Source organism: Delphinapterus leucas, chromosome 14, assembly GCF_059928025.1.
Source record: "Delphinapterus leucas isolate spDelLeu-1000000601 "Yukka" chromosome 14, BTC_Dleu_Yukka2, whole genome shotgun sequence".
NCBI classification, from domain to species: domain Eukaryota; kingdom Metazoa; phylum Chordata; class Mammalia; order Artiodactyla; family Monodontidae; genus Delphinapterus; species Delphinapterus leucas.
The window spans coordinates 47,626,598-47,648,219 of record NC_143142.1 but is presented as its reverse complement, the minus strand read 5'-3'; the positions used below and the strand labels follow the sequence as shown (position 1 = coordinate 47,648,219).

Genomic DNA, 21,622 nt, shown 5'->3' with positions numbered 1-21,622 from the left:
CTCGCGGGCTCTAGAGCACAGGCTCAGTAGTTGTGGCGCATGGGCTTAGTTGCTCCGCGGCACGTGGGATCTTCCCAGACCAGGGCTTGAACCTGTGTCCCCTGCATTGGCAGATGGATTCTTAACCACTGTGCCACCAGGGAAGCCCCGCATCTATATTTATAAATAATTTGCTAAGGTGATATGTCTTTGTCTATCACTTTTGACTTTCTGATACCTGCCACTTCTTCCCATTTTTGATAAAATTAAAACAAAAAATAGTTAAATCAAAAAATCAGTGTTCACATTACTACGTACTGCAGAATGAAATAATTATTATTATGATTACATTTCCTTTCTTATACAATTGCCCCTTTCTGGAATTTATTTTTGCCTTTGTCTTTTACCTAAATAGATTTTTAGAAGCAAATGCATTAAAAAAAAATTCTGCTACTCCTTTGAAACCACCATACATTTGTAACTAGTTATATATTTTCTTAAATGCTCAAACTCTAGCATCCCTTTTGGCCCTGGCCCACCTTTTTTTCTGGGAATTTTCTTCCTACAACCTTTAGTTTTTCTTCTTCATTCTGAGTCTGATTGCTCTTTAGGTCTATGACACAGACAGCATCCTGGGATTTCCCTGCCCAATTCTCATTAGATGTATATTTTTGTCCATGAGCCCTATGTCTTCTTTTTCTTCAATTACTTCTTGGTTCTGCCAAAGCATATCCTCTTGTAGTTTGCTTAAAACTAACTAACTAATTAATTTTTTAACGAGATACACAGGAGGTGCACTAGAAATGGAACAACAATGATTGGTTATTCTCTTGATGGGTGATTTGATTGGGTAGAGAATTCTGGGTTGAAAATTATGTGAATGTACAAAGAATTTGAAGTCTTTCCATCCCTGGAGCTCTGCCATTCCCATCGCTTTGCCCAATATGGTGATTTTGTTTCCATCCGTTGTGCTGAGTGCCTTGAATCTCATGCTCTTCAGGGCAGAGAAATTGTCTTTTTCCTGATTAATCCGCTCTGCTTTCTCTACCATCTTCTTCTTTTAGATTGATCCTTTATATATTTTTTTTCTTATTTTCCTATTCTTGATCTTTTTATCCTACCTTGAAGATATTTCATGATCTTATCTTTAATTCTTCTTCTAGATATGTTTCACCTTGTTTATAGATACTTCATTATTCTCCTTTTCATGTCTGAGGATATTCATTGGGCAGCTTTGTTTCTTATTTCTGTTTTTTGGTGGTGATGGTGGTTGTGGTGGTGGTTGATTGGTTAGTTGGTTGATTTTGTGTATTTTCTTCTCTTCCCAGAATCTTCTCTATTTCAAGTTTATTTTTTTGTTGTTTTATTTTTTTAAATTTCTGTCCCTTAGATTTTCATAAAAAATGGAATTACACTTATCTCAGTTTCTGTTTATACTTAAGATTCATGTACTAAAGTGTGTTTGGACATTTTATGTCATTAGGCAAGATTGTTGATTAGCAAACATTATTCTTGAGTCCGGAGGTTCTCCTTCCCCTTTATTCAGAGAATAGCTCACAGTCTTCCACCTGATCAATGAGAGGGTGAAGGACGTTGACTCTACTAAGGGGTTACTCCTGGGATCTGACACTGTTAATATACTTCTAACCACCTCTGACTTTCGGTACCATCTTCAGCCATGCCCTGCACTAACCTGGGAACTCCGAGTCCCAAGTCCCCTAGAGGTTCTAAAATGCAAATCAGTTCACTTTTTGTTACTATTCACCACTGCAAGGCCTTCAGGTTTTAGTTTTTTCCATGCTCATAACCCCATCAAAAGACATTTTCTTAATATATTAAGATACCTCCTCTGCTGCTCTCTTCTCTCCTTTTATCTTTGCTCTTATAAGTCTGTTTTATCCCTTTATTGTCTTTTTAGAAATAACCTAGAGAGAGAGGAAATAGTGTGGTCACACAACCGTCTCTGATCTATACCTGTGATTTTGATTTTAAATATTTTCTGATTTTTTTCTAAGACTTCCTTACTGACAAATAACAAATCTGAGAATATGTTGTTTTGATTTGGTTTCAAATAAAATAATGCCTAACAGAGCAGCTACTCATAAACATTTATTTACAGGTAGTGAATATAATGAAAGTATTCTGTAATTTAATGATTACAGTATAAATGACTGGTCAGTTACTGAATTTGAGCTAATGCATAGCATCAGGGAAATATTTTAGCTTGTCTATATGAAGAAGTGTCCTCTTCTTTCTGTAAAACAACAGGCACTTTTTTCTTATGAGGCTTCTAGTTAATTTCTTAGCTTCCGAAATATCCATCTCCTTAGTTCTGAAAGCCATATTAGAATAATTTAAATAAGCATTCTGATAGGAGACTGCTCTGTGTTTTCTGGCTGAAAAACCTTGTGTGGACCTAGGACAAGTTACCACCAGATTATATAATACCATTTAATATCGAGTCCCCCCATGAAACCTATATCCTTCTTTGGTCAGCCTGGCCTATGTTCACTGAGGTTTAGGGCACTGAAGTGTTCATGCAAAGATCTTGCCATAAAAAAAAAAAAAGATCTCCTCTTGGAGTTTTTTTTCTCTGACTGACCACAGATTGTTTAAAAAAAAAAAATCAGAAACACTAATATGGCAAACCTCAGCTTGCCCTTACCTCTGTGATTAAGCAGGATAAGCAATAACAATGACAAGTTGCCTCGATAAATTTCAGAAGCCAAATGAAACTGTTGACTCTTGGGAATGAATTCACTGGAGGATGTTACACTATTCTTAAGAAGTAGTCACTGGAGATTTCCACAGACTTAAATAATAAAAATTTAAAAAATAAAACTGTTGGCAAAAATAAAATAGAAGGGCACAGACAAAAATAAGGGAAAACTTATAACCAGTGTTTTTGATGTTGTTGTTTTTTTTATGACAGCTTTATTGAGATATAATTCACATAAAATATAATTCACCCCATTAAAGTATACAATTCAGGGAGTTTTAGTACAATATGTTTAGTATATAAAATATTTAGTGTATTTAGTATATTCAGAGATGTGTAGCCATCATCACACTCTACTTTTAAAACATTTTTATCATCTCAAAAAGAAACTCCATACCCCTTAACGGTCACTTGCCTTTCTCTCTTCCCCCAGCTGCTAGCAACCATTAATCACTTTCTGTCTTTACGGGTTTGCCTATTCTGGACATTTCATATAAATGGAATCATACAATATTTGGCCTTTTGTGTCTGGCTTCTTTCACTAAGTGTAATGTTTTCAAGGTTCATCCATGCTATAGCATGGATTAATATTTCATTCCTTTCTGTCACCAATAATATTCCTTTGTGTGGCTATAACACATCTTGTTTATCTATTTATTAGTTGAAGGTCATTTGGATTGTTTTAACTTTTTGGCTATTTTAAATAATGCTTTTATGAACACTTGTGTATTTTTGTAGACATAAATTTTCATTTCTCTGGGGTGTCTTCCAAGGAGCGAAATGGCAACCCATACGGTTTAAAGTGTTAAGAAAATGCCAAACAGTTTTCCAAAATGACTGTACTGTTTTATGATACCAGTTGTGTATAAGGGCTCCAGTTTCTCCACAACCTCACCAACACATTTTATTGTCATTTTTTAGCAATTCTAGTGAATGTGAAGTGGCATCTGATTGTGGTTTTTATTTGCATTTCCTTAATGAATAGTGGTGTAGAGCATCTCTTCATGTGCTTATTGGCCACTTGTAGATCTTCTTTGAAGAAATGTCTATGCAAATCTTTTTTATAATTAGGGTTTATTTCAATCTAAATTTTATTCCATTCATCTATATGTCCATTCTTATGGCAGTACCACACGGTTTTGGTTACTGTAGCTTTGTAATAAATTTTGAAATTAGCAAGTGTGAGTCCTCCAGTTTTGCTCTTCATTTTCAAAATTGTTTGGGTCCCTTTTGTTTTCATATGAATCTTAAGATCTACTTGTCAAGTACTGCAGAAAATACAGCTGAGATTTTGATGTGGATTGTGTCAAATCTGTAGATCAGTTTGGGTTGTACTGCCATCTTAACAATACTAAGTCTTCCAATTTGTAAACATAAAATATCTTTCCATTTATTGAGGTTCGCTTTCATTTCTTTCAACAATATTTTTCAATTTTCAGGGTACACATCTTGCACTTCTTTTGTTAAATTTATTCCTAAGTATTTTATTATTTATGATACCATTATAAGTGGAATTGTTTTCTTAATTTCACTTTCAGATTGCTCATTGCTAATATATATAGAAAAACAATTGATTTTTATATAATGATCTTTTTTCCTGCAACCTTGCTGAACTCATTTATTAGTCTGAATATTTTTGTTGTGGATTCCTCAGGATTTTCTCTATAAGATCATGCCATCTATGAACAGAGATAGTTTTATTTCTTCTTTTAAAATCTGTATGCCATTTTTTTCTTATTCTCACTAATTTCCCTGTCTAGGACCTCTAGTACAATGTTAAATTGAAGTGGTGAGAGCAGACATCCTTATTTTTAATTTTAGGGGAAATCATACTATCTTTTACCAGAAGTATATTAGCGGTGGATTTTTCCTAGATGCCTTTTATCAGGTTGAAGAAGTTTCTTTCTACTGCTAGTTGGTTGAATGTTTTTATCATGAAAGGGTGTTGGGTTTTGTCAAAAGCTTTTCCTGCATCTCTTAAGATAATCATATAGTTTTTGTTCTATAACCTACTAACATGATTGTGTCACACTGATTCATTTTCAGATGCTAAGCCAACCTTGCATTCCTGGGTTAAACTCCATTTGAACATTGTGTATAATCCTTTTTATATGTTGATGACTACCAGTTTGACTTTAGTTGTGATCAATACTCTGCACACTATTTGGAAAGTGGTGGCAATGTGAAACACTAAGTATAACAACAGTAATAATATGCTTGCCTGACTCTGTGCTGGACATTTTTACATCCATTGACTCATTTAGTCTTCACACCAGCCCAATGAATTGGATCCTAATATTACCCTAATTTTACAGACTATAAACCTGATTCTCAGAGAAGTTATGTAACTTGCCCAAGGTCATAGTACTAGTACTATTGAGTGGAGATGCTGGTGTTCTGAACGGTCTGACTGACTGACTGAGCTTTTAGCCACACATTCCAGGAGTATATATTGAGATACGGATACTCTTTCCTAAGTAAGTACTGTATCTTCTCTTTGTATTTTCACTTCCATCTGTCTGTTGTGTTCAGGGTTCAAGCCACTAAAGATGAATTAATAGTGCTGATTGACAAAGTTGTTTCTGGGGCAGAGGTACAGGTTCATTCAATTTAGATTCAGTTTGGCACTCACATACCATAATCTATAGGGACGAGAGTATGTGGAATAACTGAAAATAGATCACAAATACACACTGGATTTAATTAGAAAATGTCCAATTTCTTTTCACTAAAATGCAGAATTATGATCTAATTCACTGTCTTTAATATTTGTATGATTCTTTTTTCCAGACGTTTAGAAAGACTTCCCTGAGCTTACCTTGCCAGATCTGTTTGGGTCCCTCAGGTTACAAATATATTAAGGATAAGGAGTTTGCAAAGGAATAAAGTCTTAAAGAGAATATGCAAAACTTGTATAGCCATAAAGAGAAATAAAAATAACGTTTGATTGGTAGAACATTGTTTTCATTTTCCAAAATACTCTTTAGTATGAACATATTGTTTTACAGCTCAAGGAAGGAGAAACATTAAATAAGTGAATAAATAAGCTTATTTTGAAGAAAAAGGAGACTGAGATTGTAATGTTTATTCAAATACCATTTTGAATCTTTTTTCTACTTTCTGAGTTATATTTCCCAATGTCCTTTAAATTTACTGTATTTAATAATCTGCTGGGATTTTTTTAGAAAGTACTAAGAAACATTAGCTACCAAGATGAAGAGTGCTTTGAAAAGATCTGCACCCCAAAATAATGTCCAACAGAAAATTATCATTCAGATTAAACAAAATGAGCTAACGTTAATTAAAACTCCTCTTTTCTTTCTCCTGGTGAATGTCTCAGTTCTTACCAGTAGCTAACAGATCATGTCGGAGAGTATTTAGACGTTCAGAATCCACAGTCCCCAAAAGAACCTCCAAATCTGAACTCCAGGAGCTAATATTTAAGTAGTTGTTCATCAATTCTACTCGGATGAAGAGAATTTCTGAGGAGCCCTTGTCTTTATCAGTGAGAAAAGCTGTAAGAAAGGGGCCCAACTCAACTATCCCTGCCCTAAATTCGTATGATTCCGAGCTCTTCTGTTTCACAAAGCAACCCTGTGTGAAGTGTCAGCGCTGTGCTCTCCCCCACTGCCCGTCTGTAGTGCTGCATGGCTTTGCATTGCTTAAGGATAAACAGGTTGAAGTTGCATATGGTTAACATTTTTTGTTTGAGCTGGGGCAGGGAGAGATCGATTAGCATCTGCAGGTCTCACATGGTGTCACGGGCAGTAAAGGAATGACTGAAGTAGTTGCAGACAGCATGGAGTCTGCGTTCCTCTCTTTGCCTAAGAAATCATGGATAATTAACATGGATTGAATACAAAGCATGAGAGCAGAGGCACGAGATCAGAAACCCCCATCTCCTCGTGGGATCTCCATATTTACCTGTATTATATGAGGCAATAAAAACCAGAGGAGAAAAGTAATAAAAACGCAATAGTAATAAAAACTTATATTTACATAATTTCTTTCTGCCCCAGGATTCCGAAGCATTTGATAAAAATCATATAGGAAAACCTGTCACGGGACCTGTGACTTATAACTGGCAGAAGAGCTCATTAGCAATCACAGGCTGGCCAAAGGAACCAGAGACAAAATGCATTTTAGAAAGAGAGTCCTGCCTTAGGTCTTCTGGCTTATCCTGTTACCTTTATGACTATAAATCAGAGTGATCAATTTCAAACATACTCTTACTGGTCATTTGAAAGTGGCGAGAATCATTAAAAGCTCACAAATTCACCAAATGACAATCAACCTGTAACTGTGAAATCCATGCTTACTTAGGGAAGTGTTAAGTGCGCATTTTATGTCCTTTCATCGGTGCTTCCCAACACGGAATTAAAGGACAAGGCCTTCATCTTATGTGCCCAGCAATATCAGGTTTCCCAGACATCTTTCCTATACATGAGTTGAAATTCGTACTGTGGCTATGAAATCAGGCCGGTTTTGTTATGACTTGAAAAGGTTTGTAAGGCACAGATGTCAGCTCCAGCTGTTTTTATCAGTGATCTGCAGGCTACAGTGGTCCTTTGTAAGTTGTGCTCTTAACAAATGCCATGAGGGTGTGTTCTACTAACACCCACATATTGAGAATCTCCACCAAAAACTGGATTTGAGAGAGAAATTGTGCTTGAAGACAAGAGGATTTTTGAAAGATTAGACAGTAATAAAATAGCTACTTCCCCAGAACATGAGGACTTCTGTGGCAAATCCATTGCTTTTCAACTCAACAAAATCTCTTGTATGTATCAGACAGGTGCCAGTTATAATTCTACTCCTCATAATAATAGTGAATGCACATGATGTAGGTATTCCGGAAAGTTTTTAAGCATATTACCTCGTTTCAGCCTCAACAACATGATGAGGTAGGTACTACTTTTATTCCCGTGTAAGGATCGCAAAGTTTGGGATGGTTAAATTATCTGCTAACGTCACAGCCATTTGCAAAGTGCCATTGGTTCTAAAATGAAGTCACAATGAAATCATTCTTTAGTCTTATCTCTCAGATTATCTCTAGATAATAAGTCCAAGAAATAAGAGAAAGTAAATGCTCTCCTGCCAGTTTAATTGAAAGAAAAGTGAGGAGTAGAATCTCATAAAGTCAGAGATGAGACAGCAAATATAAAACCAGCCCTATATTTAGCTATTGATATCATGTCATTATTTTTTATCAATTCACCCAACAAAGACTATATATTTTTCATTGCTATAGTGGAAACCACAACTAAACGGTTATAATACCAATTACACTAGAAAAATAAAGCATAGCATAAGCAAAGGGTTTTCATGTTCTACTTGATACGACTTCATGAGACAAGATATAATAGATGATATTACCTATTTGTGAACTTCTCCAATCCACTTATTCACTCTACACACTCCCAGCCTCAGTTTCCCCTCTAAAATCCTCCCAGCTCAAAAATGTAATGATCCTATAATTCTAAGTCACAGCAGTTTTTTGAAAGTATGCTTTACTCATTATTCTTTTTATGCCTTTCGAATATAAGACAGTTGATATTAACCAAGTATTCTCAAATAGTCTTACAAACATTGGATGTTCATTATAACAATCCTGACTCCAGCAAACCTTCGTGAACCAACCTGTTATAAAATAAAGTGTTACAGTAAGGCAGGTAAATATTATCATCTGCCACAGCTTCCCAAAACATTCTCCATAAGTGATGCTTTATGTGACATGGTTGGAAAGCACTGCCATCTCCCTTAAGGTTAAACCTGTGATCATCACATAGATAGGAAATAAAAACCTCTGCGTAGAATTGTATTCATATCATTTATGAAGCAGAAGCAAAGGATCCCAGAGAATGAAACGTTTTCATAACAGCAAAGAACCACAGCTAATATATTTTGAGCCTTTGCTCTGTGCAACACTTTATAGGCATTACCTCATTTAAATTAAATGTATAATAATCATGGGTAAGACTTCTTGAGCCTTCTCTCATTTAATACTCAAAATAACCCTATGAAGTAATAAAGTAGATAACTGATATTCTACTCAGCATATTATTATTTAGAATGTTCACATTTTATTTGAATTGTTTCTCAAATTCTCCCCCATTAATAACAGAGACTGTTATTTTCCATCCAGTGTATCTCTCCTTCTTCCTTTACTAAGAGAATGCTCATTGGATGAAGGGTGCCAACGTGCCCATATAAACACTTGCATTCCCAGCCTCTCCAGTAGTGAGAGGTGTTCCTGTTACACACGCCTGACCAATAATATATAAACAGAAATTTCCTGCTAGGAATTCTGAGAAAGCCTATTTATTTATTTATTTGTTTGTTTGTTTGTTTGTTTGTTTATTTTAAGACCAACGGCAGCAATGAGGTCAGCTTTTTATTGACCCTGTTACTAAAGAGGTTTAGTCAAAAAGACCGAAGCGCATGCCATCATAAGACTCTTCAGATTCTTCTTTCTTTGCTTCTGCTTTCTTCTCCTCAGCTGGGGCAGCAGTGATGGAGGGGGCAGGACCCCCTGCTGGGGCAGCACCAGCTGCTGGGGCAGCTCCACCAGTCCCCACATTGCGCATGAGGATCCCGATGTTGACATTGGCCAAAGCCTTTGCAAACAAGCCTGGCCAGAGATGTTCAACATTTACACCGGCTGCTTTAATGAGGGCATTTATCTTATCCTCCGTGACTGTCACCTCATCGTCGTGCAGGATGAGCGCCGAGTAGATGCACGCCAGCTCCAAGACGGAGGCCGTGGTGCGAGCAAGTGCTAGGTGGGGCTGCCGGGCATGGTGCTAGTCGCTGGATGAAGCGAGGGCCTCACCCCAAAAGCGGCCTTTGCTTCCCCGGAAGGACTGAGCAGCTTAGAGGCAGCTGAGGAAAGGCAAGTAAGCCTTTTTGAATAGGACAGTTTGTGCTCTTGCCCGAGAAGATGTTTAAGGGGACACACGCTGCAAACAGATGGTCCTGGGTGGATTTACCCTGGCCCAGTCACATCTTGTTTTTCTTTCCGTACCACTTCGTACCTCTGGGTGTCAGGCCCCTTCCTCTCTTCCAAAGTGGGGCCATTGGAAAGTGTGGTCTTCACACTCAGTTTGGATGGAACTCAGCACAATCTGGAGAATGTGAGAGGATCCTTAAAGGAATGCCGTTGATGGACAGCATCCATGCACTAAAGCACAGGAGCAGGCAAAGTTGTGCTCACCAGGCTTTCACCTCCCTTCTCTGTCACTTCCTCTCCAGATGCTGATATTTCTTTCCAGGTGACCCTACAAGGTGAGTCTAACCCTGACCTCCTGTAAGGTCATTGTCCCACCACCATCAAACCAGATCTACCAGCCTGGGAGCCTGAAAGTGTAGAGTGGTAAGGGGGATTCCTCTGCCTCTCCCTCTAGTATCTTCCTAATCTGTTGTTAGATCCTTCACTCTTTTAAATAGTGCAAATCTAAATTTTTAAGTAAAATCATAGAAATACTAGAAACTGTGTTGTAGTTGAAAAAATGCATTTAATATTAGGGTTGAAATGTGTTGATAACTGTGATATCAAAGCAACAAATACTTTAAAGGAAAAGGTAAACTCCACACATTTTTGAACTGTCTGAAACAAAATAATCGAAAGACCTTTTAAACTGGAAAAATATTTATAACATATGTGACATTTAGATTTTACTATCTTTAATATATGGAGGGTTCTTAAAAATTAATTTTTAAGAAAGAGCACGTATTCCAATAAACAAATGAGCAAAGAACATGAACCGGCAGTAAAACACATACACACACCACTAAAGATAGACCAGGAGAGGCTTCCATGGTTGTGCAGTGGTTAAGAATCCGCCTGCCAATGCAGGGGACAAGGGTTCAAGCCTTGGTCCAGGAAGATCCCACATGCCACGGAGCAACTAAACCCGTGCGCCACAACTATTGTGCCTGCACACCTAGAGCCCGTGCTCCGCAACAAGAGAAGCCACCGCAATGAGAAGCCCGCGCACCGCAATGAAGAGTTGCCCCCGCTCGCTGCAACTAGAGAAAGCCTACGCACAGCGACGAAGACCCAATGCAGCCAAAGGTAAATAAATAAATAAATATTTTTAAAAAACAAAAAAACGATAGACCAGGAAAAAGTTTTAAGTTCAATTATTTCAGCTAGTCAAATAAAAACTGATTAAATCAGTGAGTTTTTGCCTAGAAAATGTACTTTAAAATTGATAATATTCAGGGACAATGACGCAGGAATCATCAATAAGCTTAAGGAGTATAAATTGGTACAGCTATGCTGGATGTAACTTTGGAAAAATATATTCATTTTTTTAATCCTAAAATTGTGTACAGACTATGACCTAGTAATTCTTCCTCTAAGAATTCACCCCTAAGAAAATGATTACAGATGTAACAAAGATTTATTTACCAAGGTTGTTTATCAATATACTTGTTTACAATAACCAAAAACATGGATAGAACCTCTAGCCTAACATTAGGGAACTGGTTGAATAAACTGTGTATACCCATATAATGGGAAATTATAAAATCATTTTGAATAAGATTGAAAAATAGCATTTAGGAAGATAGAAATATATTCATGTTATATTGTGGGGAAAGGTTACAAAATAGTTTATACAGTATGATTCATTATTGTAATATTTGTAAATAAGAATATCCATGGAAATAAAGAAAAACTATATACCATAACACAGGTTATTTCTGGTTGATGATACTGCAGTGTTTCTTATTTTCTCTTTACCCCTTATCTAATTGTATAAATCTTCTACCATGAACATCAATTGTTGTCATAAGAGACTATTATTTTAAACTATTAAAGTTAATGGCAAATAATTAGATAATTAAGTAGTCAAGGAATTAATTTTGATGCAATATGAGAAAGTTGGTTTGAAATTTGTAACAGGGGAGTATCAGAGCATTTAAATCCCACCGTGGGAATGAGGAAAGCAATTGTGTCATGGAAAGAAAGAATTCAAATAAAACAAGTGTACAGAGGAAGACAAGCTGAGATTTGAAACTGGTAAAGCGGGAAAAGGATGATATTGACTATTAGCTCAGATAAGAAAGTCAAGGAGCAAGCTTTCGGTGCATTTGAGTATTATAAGTCAACTTACTATCATACAAAACAATAATGTGTTTTTATTTGGCGCAAATGTGGTAATGGCCAAATTACTTACTCTAAAATGCAAACATCTTAAAGGGGAGCTAGTAGAACACTGGAAGCAGTTAACTGATCTCCAGCATGATTGGGATTTTCAGGCTGGTGTTAAGTTTAACAATCTTGAAAGGTGTTTTGGAGTTCAAATGCAAAATAAGTCCCTCCCTTGGAGGGAATTCTGTGAATTAATTGGAGACACAGGCATTTACAGCTCACAGGTTTCCTCATTTGCTGGAGGGTATCGTTATCTTTATAGTTCTATATATAAAATAGGCAAATGTCCTAGGTCATGCCTCTTCCCATGAAAAATTGATCATGTGCTGGGAAGCAAGGGGAAGCCCCCAAAAAGTCTGCCAATGGACAGAGATACAGATACATAACCCAACACAAAGGCACATCAGTTTAGAAAACTGATGCCTTTCCCCAAGCATCAAGGAATTTTCCTCTTAGGGGGAAAATGGTTATTTCTGAGGACTACTCATGATCACTCCCAGAATTTTCTTATGTTCCAGAAAAACCACCACATAGAAATTTCCACCACAGTAGTATTCATATTTCCTAGCACATAGGTGTATAGAATGTTACAGCAATTGGCTACAAAGTGGACAGAAAGTTTTGTGGTTAATCAAACCAACTTGCCTTGTGAAGCAGGTATACCTGGATTTACTACTGAACTTGTTTTCCTTATATGCAAAATTGAGATAACAACACCTCACTTACACAGTTGTTTAGCAGATAAAAGTAAATAATACTTATAATGCTGGATCCATAACAAACAATAGCTACCATTGGGACATGTTTTTTGAGGGGGAGGAAGTTGGGGAGAACTTATTGTAAATGTATAAGACATGAAATACAGTTGACCCTTGAACAACATGGGTTTGAACTGAGCAGGTCCACTTATATGTAGATTTTTTTTCAGTAGTAAGTATTACAGTACTACATGGGTTTGTGGTGGTTGAATCCACAGATGTGGAACTGTGGACGCAAGGGTCAACCATAACTTATATGTGGATTTTCCATTGCCCGGGTGGTCAGTGCCCCTGACCCCTGCATTGTTCAAGGATCAACAGCATATGTAACTTGAACTGAAATACATTATTACAATAGCAGTGTTTTGGCTGACAACTTTTTATCTGAAATGCCACAAAGATCCTAAGCAAAATTCAAATGCTTCTATTTATAATAAAGTTGGAAATTCATTTCAAATTCATATTTTCATCCGGTGTGGCCAGCATTTTAACAATTATTTTGATTTTTTAGCTCCATTCACATTCTCAGTGGCAAGTATATTTGTCCCATTTTTAGACCATTCTATACACTTAGCACAGCATATGTGAGCCAACCTGCTTATACTAATGTCAAAAGACTGGTGAGATTGTTTTCCTGCTCTCAATAATTAAAACATTTCTGTAGTCTGGTACCTAAATCAGTAAAGAATAGAAAATTCTTAAGACACTGTTAAGCTATCTCCATTTGTGAATTTTTCTTCTGTTTCTTTCTTTTTTTTAACAAAGTAGGTTAAGTTTTGCCTTATTCATATAAGATATTTTAGAGAAAAAACTTTTCAGATATAATAATTTTCAAAGGAAATGTCTTATGCAAGCTTATTTGAGCTTGTTCTTATAGAAGCAATCTTTCTGAGCCATTGATTGCAGCCTATAACCACTACAATATGGTGACATAAGTGACAATGACATGGTCAGTTAATCAGGAGTACATTTATTTTAGTTTAACAAAATTTGAATCAAGTGCTTTAGATCTAGAAGACTTCAGTCCCCTCTTTTCAGAGAGGGCAAGCTGTTTGGCTAAGGATTCAAAGCCGGTTAACAACAAAACCTGCCTTAAAACTTAGGTACCCAGCCTTAAGGCAAAAAGTGAAGTATTGGCCTTTCTGAGAAAGGGTCAGGAATAGATTTTAATAATCAGCTTTTAAACACAATATTACAAAGCACACTGTATACACGTGCTGTTTCTTAGCTAAATGGTTTTGCTTGTAATTTCCAGGGTTGTGAGTAGAACGGAGTTGTTGAGTAGCATGAAAAATGTTCGAGTCTCTGCTCTGCCATTTAATACAACCATAAACTTTTCCATCTACAAAATGGGAACAATAGCATCTACCTCACAGGGGCATTAGGAGAATAAAATTACAGAGATTATGAAAGTAAAATCAATTTTTAAACTAATAAAAAGTTTGAAAATGCTCAGGAGTGGTATTATCTTTATTAATCAGCTTACAAAACTCCTGGCTCCTTTTTTGTGAATGAACTTGATTTCAGGCTCTCATGCTTATTTCAGCAACATAGCTCTTAGATTTAAGATATTGAGGGTTTTTCTCACCAGTGGGATTTTTGCTATGCAATAAGAAAATATAAGTAATAAGGCCAAAATAAGGCCATCTAATTATATCAGGGGGTTCTGATAACAGCATAAACCATGAAAGTGGAACCTAAGTGCTTTACTATCTGAATCATAAAACAGAAATACATTCTGTTATTGCATTATTGCAAATTCTTTATTTTTATAATACAGATTTGAGAGTGCTTCCCAAATTGTCATTTTTATACTGAATATGTTCCTGTTAATTTTTCATATTGATGTTAATATTATTTCACAATATCATGCCATTTTTACTAATGGATTTTTTTTTGTAAATAACCATAATTTCCACATGAAAAACATGATGGAGTTGAGGTCTCTGCTATAGTCATTAATTCCCCCATGTAATACACCAATTAGGCCTGTATCATATCTGCAAAAATATACATAAGGCCGTTTGCACATAATTCATACCCATACCTAATGATAACCTCATAAACTGTTTTCCCACCATTGAAGCACACATGTTTAACTTTGAAACGTGTTGCCAGAAGAATGCCTTTGAAGAAACGAATCCCACTGCAGATGAAGTCTCATCAATTGCTTTTTTTTCTACTGTATACTTTATGAATTGCCTCATCATAATTAACTCCAGCCACTGGAATTAATTACTCCAGATGATCTGGAAATCGGTCTTCTCAATTCCTCTGAAATTCGTCAAGATCATCCTGCAAAGCGGGGGAAGGGGTTTGAATAAAGCAAAAATGTCTTTGAAACACTGAATATGTTTTAGTGTTTTGTTTTTGAGAGAAGGAGAAGTAGCACAGGAAGATGACTTTAGGCATATTTTATTCCTTTTTCGTTCCATAAAATGATAGACATTAGGAGCTGAAATTGATCATAGTGAATTTCCGGTTCAACCCCTTCCTTCTATACATGTGGAAGGGAGACCCTAAAAGCTTGGGTGAATTGGCCAAGGTCCACGTGGTCATGAGCTCATGATCCAAAACCCATGTCAGGGCTCTGTTTAGCAGTAAAATAAGAAAGAAAGATAGATGATTGATTTCACAGACTTTCTCATACAGAAACCACACATGGCACTAAGGAGTTACAGATGAGAAGGATGCACTGAAAATGAACACTTTGCTAAAAGCATACTAGGATGTTCATTTGAGGAAGCTTTCAGTTTGATTCAGCCCATCTCAACTTGGTCCCAATTGTTTTCAGGTTTTCCATCACAGTCATTCTTCCCTAAATCTGTTATAATTAGAGACCATTTATATTTGATAGAACAATTCTGTGTCAGCCAACTGCAAGGAAAATTGGAAAATAGTTGATACCAGTTTACAATTTTTTAACTGTCAGAGGAGATTTTACCTTTTGAATAATGTACATACTTGTTAGTGTCAATTCTTCCAAAATGTTAGCATTCTTTCAAAACATGCTAAATTCTCTCTTAGAAAGAGTACATATGATCCAACCAGAGCAGAAACCTGTTAATCAGGGATTGGAGGCAAGGAATATCGCAGAGTATGTCACACCTTTATATAAAGCAGAAATTGGTGTAAATGGGGAATATATGAGTAAATAAAAAATAATAAAAGTAGGTTTTTAAAAATTGTTTTCCCATATATTCTCCGCAAGTTCCCGATACAACGAAATAAAGGGTGACATGGTGTGTCAGTTGAGTCTTTCCAGCAGCAGATCCTCAGACAGAGCTAGAAATGCAAGGTATTAATTGGGGATAATGCCTGTTACAGATAAAGGGGAAAAGGAACAAGAACAGTTAGAGAAAGCTTTCAGACTCTGATGTAGGTCTGATGCCTGTGGAAGTACAAGGGAAGGAAGGAGAATCAGGTAGGGAGAACCTCAGCCTGTGGGGCAGCTCTGAGGAAGCCTCGGTCAGCCAACAAGGGACTGCAGGACAATAAGCTCCCAGAAAGCAGTGGGAGAGATACCGCTCTCCAGAGATCGCAAGCCCTTCACCACTGTTTTGCTCAGTGGTCTGCTGAGGGCTGCCATGCAAGTGCTCGGCACTGGCTTAAAAGCTGAGGCAGATCCCAAGGTCACCTACACTCAGAGGCTGTTGTCTACTCGCGCTCCTTGTAGCAGGTCTTCCCTTGAAGGGATGGCTGAGTGGTGCACCAGGATGGCTTTCACTTACAGGCATCGATTCCTTTCCAGTGTGATTGCATGGGCTGAAATTGATGACAGCCAATCAGGTCACTGCATTGCTGCTGCCAACTTTAATTTGGACGTGTACTCTTTCCCAATGACTTACCCAATTACTTTCATAAAGAAATTCCTTTGTGAAAAATTTCCACATCTTATCAAGTCAAAAAACATATCATAAACACTTTTGAAACCTTCTCAGGTCATGGACTGTTTCTCCACAGATGTGACCCACCCCCTCAAACCCATTGAAAGCACTAAATGAAAGTAAAAGTAACTTTGTGTTTAGAAACAACTAATTCTGACGCGTTCCCTTCTTATTCTGGAAAATGTATTCTCTCCCCTGCATATCCATAGGACATTTACTCAACCTTGATTCTTCTCATTGATTTTTGTCTCCCCACAGAAAAGCTTTGTCCTGCTGATTTGTTATAATCAAATTGCTCAGTGATATAAAACAGAAAATAAAGGAAGGTGAGTTTTGCTTGTTTGCTCTGGATGTATTCTGGAGCAGCTTGATTTCTGCTTCCCTCTTCCCCGGCTGGGTCTGTGTGCATGCCCTTCATTGCTGTCGGCCCTCAGGGTCCTCAGGACCTCACACAGGCCAATACACAGAGCTGGCCTGGCTCCCTGGGCCCTGTCCCCTAGGCCCCACAGGGTACTTGGTGGTGTTGAAGGCAAACTGACTCAGAAGAAATTTTTTTCCTCTTTGTCCAAATTTAAATCCATGTTATTTCCATAATTTTGAGCTATAAATGTAATGTTTTCATCTAACAGCAGAGGATAATACATTTCCAAATTTAATCTTGAGCCCTAACCTCGCCCCAGATTCTAAAATCATGTATTCCAGTATTTGCTCGACATCTCCATTTGATGGATGATTAATAGGAAAAGATATCTCAGACTTAACATGTCCAAAGCAGAACTCTTGATTTCCCCTCGCCCAAACCTGTTCCTCCTTCAGTCCTTTCCCACTTGGTAAGCAGTACCTCTACCCTCTAGTTGCTCTGGTCAAAAATTGTGGACTTGCCCTTGACTCTTCTTCCTCACCTTTGTATTCTGTCCATGAATGAATCATCTCACCTCTCCCTAGAGCATTTCTAACCATGTCCACCATTTACAACCCTAGCCCAAACCACCATCAGCTCTCACCTGGGTTATTTCAAGAGTCTCCTGAGTGGTCTCCCTGCTTCTTTTGCCTCTTCAATCTATTTTCCTTTCTTGCTGCCAGAGTGGTCCTTTTAAGCATAAGATATACCATCCCACTCCCTTTACCAAAACTCTTCAAAGACTTGTCTTTTCATTCTGGATAAAATCTGAAATCCTCGCCATGGTCTATGGTGCTTTCCATTATCTGTGCCCTGACTACTACTCTGACTGCATCTCCGGTCACTGTCACTTTTCCCCACTCTGTTCTAGCCCTAGGACTTCCTTGCTCTTCTTTGAGTAAGTCAAGCTCACACTTACCTCAGGGTCTTTGCATCTGCTTTTCCTTCTGCCTGGGCCAATCCATCCAGCTGTTCTGAGGGACAAGGGCTGCTTCTGGAAGAGAAGCAAGAGCATGAGAGATAGTTAGAGGAAGCTCAGAGGGCTCAAAGCCAGGAGTGACTTGGCAATGCACAGACACAACATAAAGTGGATTTGGGGCTTGAGTCAACTTTCCCTAAGCCTCAAAACACTGAGGAGCTCCAGCTGCCAACTGAGCCATACTAAACAATGGTGAAGAACCTCCCACTCTCTGCCCCCAAAGGAAATATTTACTGTTGGCTTTCACAAACCCAGTGCTTTACATATCTCATTCCCGTAAATCCCTACAACGATACTATGGGGTACATATGATTATTATCCATCATCGGTGTACATCTACACAGGGTTTATATGTTTCACATATGGTGAGGTTCTATGTCACACAGCCAAGGAATAAAGGCAGAGCCAAACACAGGTTGAGCCAACAACTCCAGAGTTCATGCTTTTCTCTTCCTGTCATGCATGCTCCTAGTTAAATAAGACAATTCGCTACAATCCCCACAACTTTCCATTTCCCCGTTTATGATATTGCATCAGAATATCCCCTCACACTCCCAATCCCTCCTTAAATTCTTACTTGTACTTCCAGGACCAGCTCCAGTGATCACCTGGACCACCCTCCTCCCCACCTCAAATAAGAACGAGAGACTTTCCTCCCTATCTTCGTGGTTTGTGGACGTGGTCTGTGCCTCGGTTGTACCCTCATTGCTGTCAGGTGTTGTACCCTCATTGCTGTCAGGTGTATACGTGTCTAACTCCACCCCGTCAATCCTAAGCAACTGGAGGCTAGAGCCGTATTTTCATCATATTTTTGCCCCTCAACACATAGGACAGTGCCTTACACGTGTTGGATGTTCACCAATGCAGTTGCAGTTGAGTAGACTTGAGTGGAAATAATACTACCAGGTCCTAGTTTGCTGGTCATTGGTAATAAAGGCTAGCTTTCATTGATCACTTTCTAGGTGCCAGGTGCTTGCTAATCCTTTACGTGATCTATCTCAATTTATTCCTCACAATAACCCTATGACCTGGGAAATGTTATTATTCACAATTAGCATGGAATGGAACTGAACAACAGAGAGGTTAATTCACTTTACCAGTGACTTCAGCCCTAGGAAATGGCAGGATTTGAACCCAGGCTGTCTGAATTGAGATAGCCCCATGAGGTAACTATCACACTATCCAAAATTGAATTTTGTGACCTCAGTAACTACTGTAACGATTGCCTCTTTTATTCCAATCCTGCCCACAGCTGTGCCACGTGATGCTCTATTGTCTGCGCATTTGCCCATTTTAAGCTGCATTTCAGGGCAGGACCCAGGAACCAGAGAGATTCACTTTGTCAAGAGGTGGATGTCATATGTGTGTAGCGTGGCTACGGGGCTACATCTAAAGCAAGTCCCAGAATTTGGAATTCCCACTTGAGGTCTTAACTGCATCCACATAATACCACTGGCGACTATGAATCGGTCTAACTAGACTCATTCATCCTAAAAATAAAGAATTCTTTTTTTTTTCTTACTGATGAAAATGTGTGAAGATTCAGGAGACCAGTTAATGTCTTAGTGACCATGGTTTTGGCCCACAGTGATCACCCATCCTGACAAAAATGATGGACACAGCTATCAAACCCCGGACATGGGCCAACACCATGGTGCACGCTGGCCACAGCTGTCCAGTCTTCAAATCACCTACCAGACCATAGACTTCACTGCTGCCTGAGACAGGAGCTCTTAAGAACACGGACTCACAGAGAATATTAAATCTTAAAGAACTTCTGTGGTGATTGCTGAGAAGTTGACTAAAATTTGGGACTGATTTGAACATTTAAAACTAGCTTTTTCCACTTGGATGTCTATTTTTTTCTACATCTTAAAAAAGACAGATACTTTTCTCTTAATAACAATAAATAATCACATTTTTTAAACTGTACAAGATGGATAACTGCTCCTTAACTTGCAAGTGAAAATTAATTTCTTCATCTCAGATGTAACTGGATGGATTGCAGTATTGATTTGAGCACATTCTGTATAATTCCTAATAACATCAACAGAGAAGGAGGGGGCTGAGGTGTGACCTCTCAGATTCTGCAGTCCCTTGACAGTGTTGAGCATTTGTCATTAACAGAGGGAACTATGTTCCTCTACTCAGAGGGAATAGGATTTACAAACTGTAGCACACACAAACACACTTAGAGGATAAAATGGAAGGGGGATGCCAATGATTTGTTTGTCATTTGAGATGGAGACAGGGGAGGACTGGTATTGTTTCATCTGAGTCAAGTAGCAGAAAGTCTGAATTTAAGTGCAGCTCGTTTGATTTTATTACCGAGTACACGTGGATATTAGCAGATTGGTCTCTTTTCGCCCATGCCTGCTGCCCTGTCTTTGGTCATTAGATTATTTGATTTGACACCCATCATACAAATAGGTTGTGCTGTATCAGGGCTGATAGGAGGAACAGAGGAGGAAGAAAAATTGCACAGCTGGTAGTACAGTGAACCCAAAAATATACAGCAATGTACCAGAGGGAATAGTCATCAACACGAAGTGAATAAGCACCCAGACTATTGATTACGTGCTGCTCACAGAACACCAGGCATTTCTGCCAACCCCTTTCTACTCATACACTGAACTGCAGACAGCATGCTGTACCTTGCATCATCAGTTTTGATGAATAATGCACTGATAAGCACTGCAGCCAGTATTCCGGGGAGCTGGGTAGCCAGATGTCGTCTGGATCTCCAGTAGTTTGAACCCTGGGTCTCTGACAGACACTGATAAAAATCCAAGGCAAGCACTGCAGAGGGGGCAAGGCCACTGCAAGATTCTGATGAATATCATGGCGTTTGGAAAATGAATGAGAATCAGCTTTGTCATGTGCAGCATTTTGAAGCATAATTTAAACAGAGGGTTAGTTGCTAAGTGGCAACGCCGGTGAGGTGAACTTCCATCTGAGACTTGTTGGGAAATCGCACACACAAAGAAAGGGCTTTGGAGAGGAAATCATTTTTAAAGGGCTTAAATCCACTTGGCTGCAAATGGGCCATTGTGACAAACAGATGGAACGGGTCCCCTCCACGATGGAATTCAGACGGTGGTTATGACAGATTTGAATGTCGCCTTGGCAGGAGGGGGCGCGGGATCCGATGCCCCGCCCCCCCCACACACCGTTCACTGCACACTCGAAGCATTTCAGCAGGAGTGCTGCACAGATCATGTTTTAATTCCATCATTACAGGTAAATGTTCAAAAGGATCCATTAGACACAAGGTTTCCTTCACTCAGTAACTGCAGACCTACCTCAGGTCGTTTTACGAGTGAAACCTGGAGTTCGGGCAACCATTGTCTTTGCTCTATTTAATTCTTCGTCTAGACAACAGATTCTTCTGACCCTAGATTCACAATGGTCTCTGGCCCCATCCTCAAATGCAATCGGCTTTCCTTCTCCACTCCTTTCCAGGCCGTCTCCTCCCTGCGGCTCCTCCCAACGCTGTCACACTTTTCTCCAGCAGCCTCGACTCTTCCAGTATACTCAGCCCCCGCAACCCACACTGTCAGTGTCAAACGCTGACACCTGGCGAATCTATTCCCACAGCTGGAAGGACTCAATGATAAATCTCCAACGTGGGAGATTTAAGCTACAAACATTGTGAAGCTCAAGCTATTACTTTGACACTGTCCCAACTTGGACCCACTGGATCACATGAGCGGAGAACCAGAGGGCATCCTGGGTGATCATTG

At 38.5% G+C, this 21,622-nt stretch overlaps 1 protein-coding gene across 1 annotated transcript; it reads right to left on the bottom strand.

Moving 5' to 3' along the window:
- Positions 1 to 8,897: 8,897 nt before the first annotated feature.
- Positions 8,898 to 21,111, bottom strand: LOC149747621 (large ribosomal subunit protein P1-like). The gene is made up of 4 exons (XM_089894257.1): positions 21,050 to 21,111; positions 17,820 to 17,894; positions 14,853 to 14,908; positions 8,898 to 9,476 (listed from the first exon to the last, which is right to left on the bottom strand). Exons 1-4 carry the CDS (start codon positions 21,109 to 21,111, stop codon positions 9,118 to 9,120), a joined length of 552 nt encoding a protein of 183 aa, XP_089750383.1. The 3' UTR covers positions 8,898 to 9,117.
- Between the last annotated feature and the right edge of the window lie 511 nt (positions 21,112 to 21,622).

Coding starts and splice junctions, on each gene's coding strand:
- LOC149747621 (XM_089894257.1), bottom strand. CDS start 21,111: ATGGAATTAAAACATGATCTGTGCAGCACTCCTGCTGAAATGCTTCGA. Junction 17,895..21,049: donor CTTCGAGTGTGCAGTGAACG/GTGTGTGGGGGG, acceptor CTTCTCTTCCAG/AAGCAGCCCTTGTCCCTCAG. Junction 9,477..14,852: donor CGATTTCCAGATCATCTGGA/GTAATTAATTCC, acceptor AGCCCCACCTAG/CACTTGCTCGCACCACGGCC.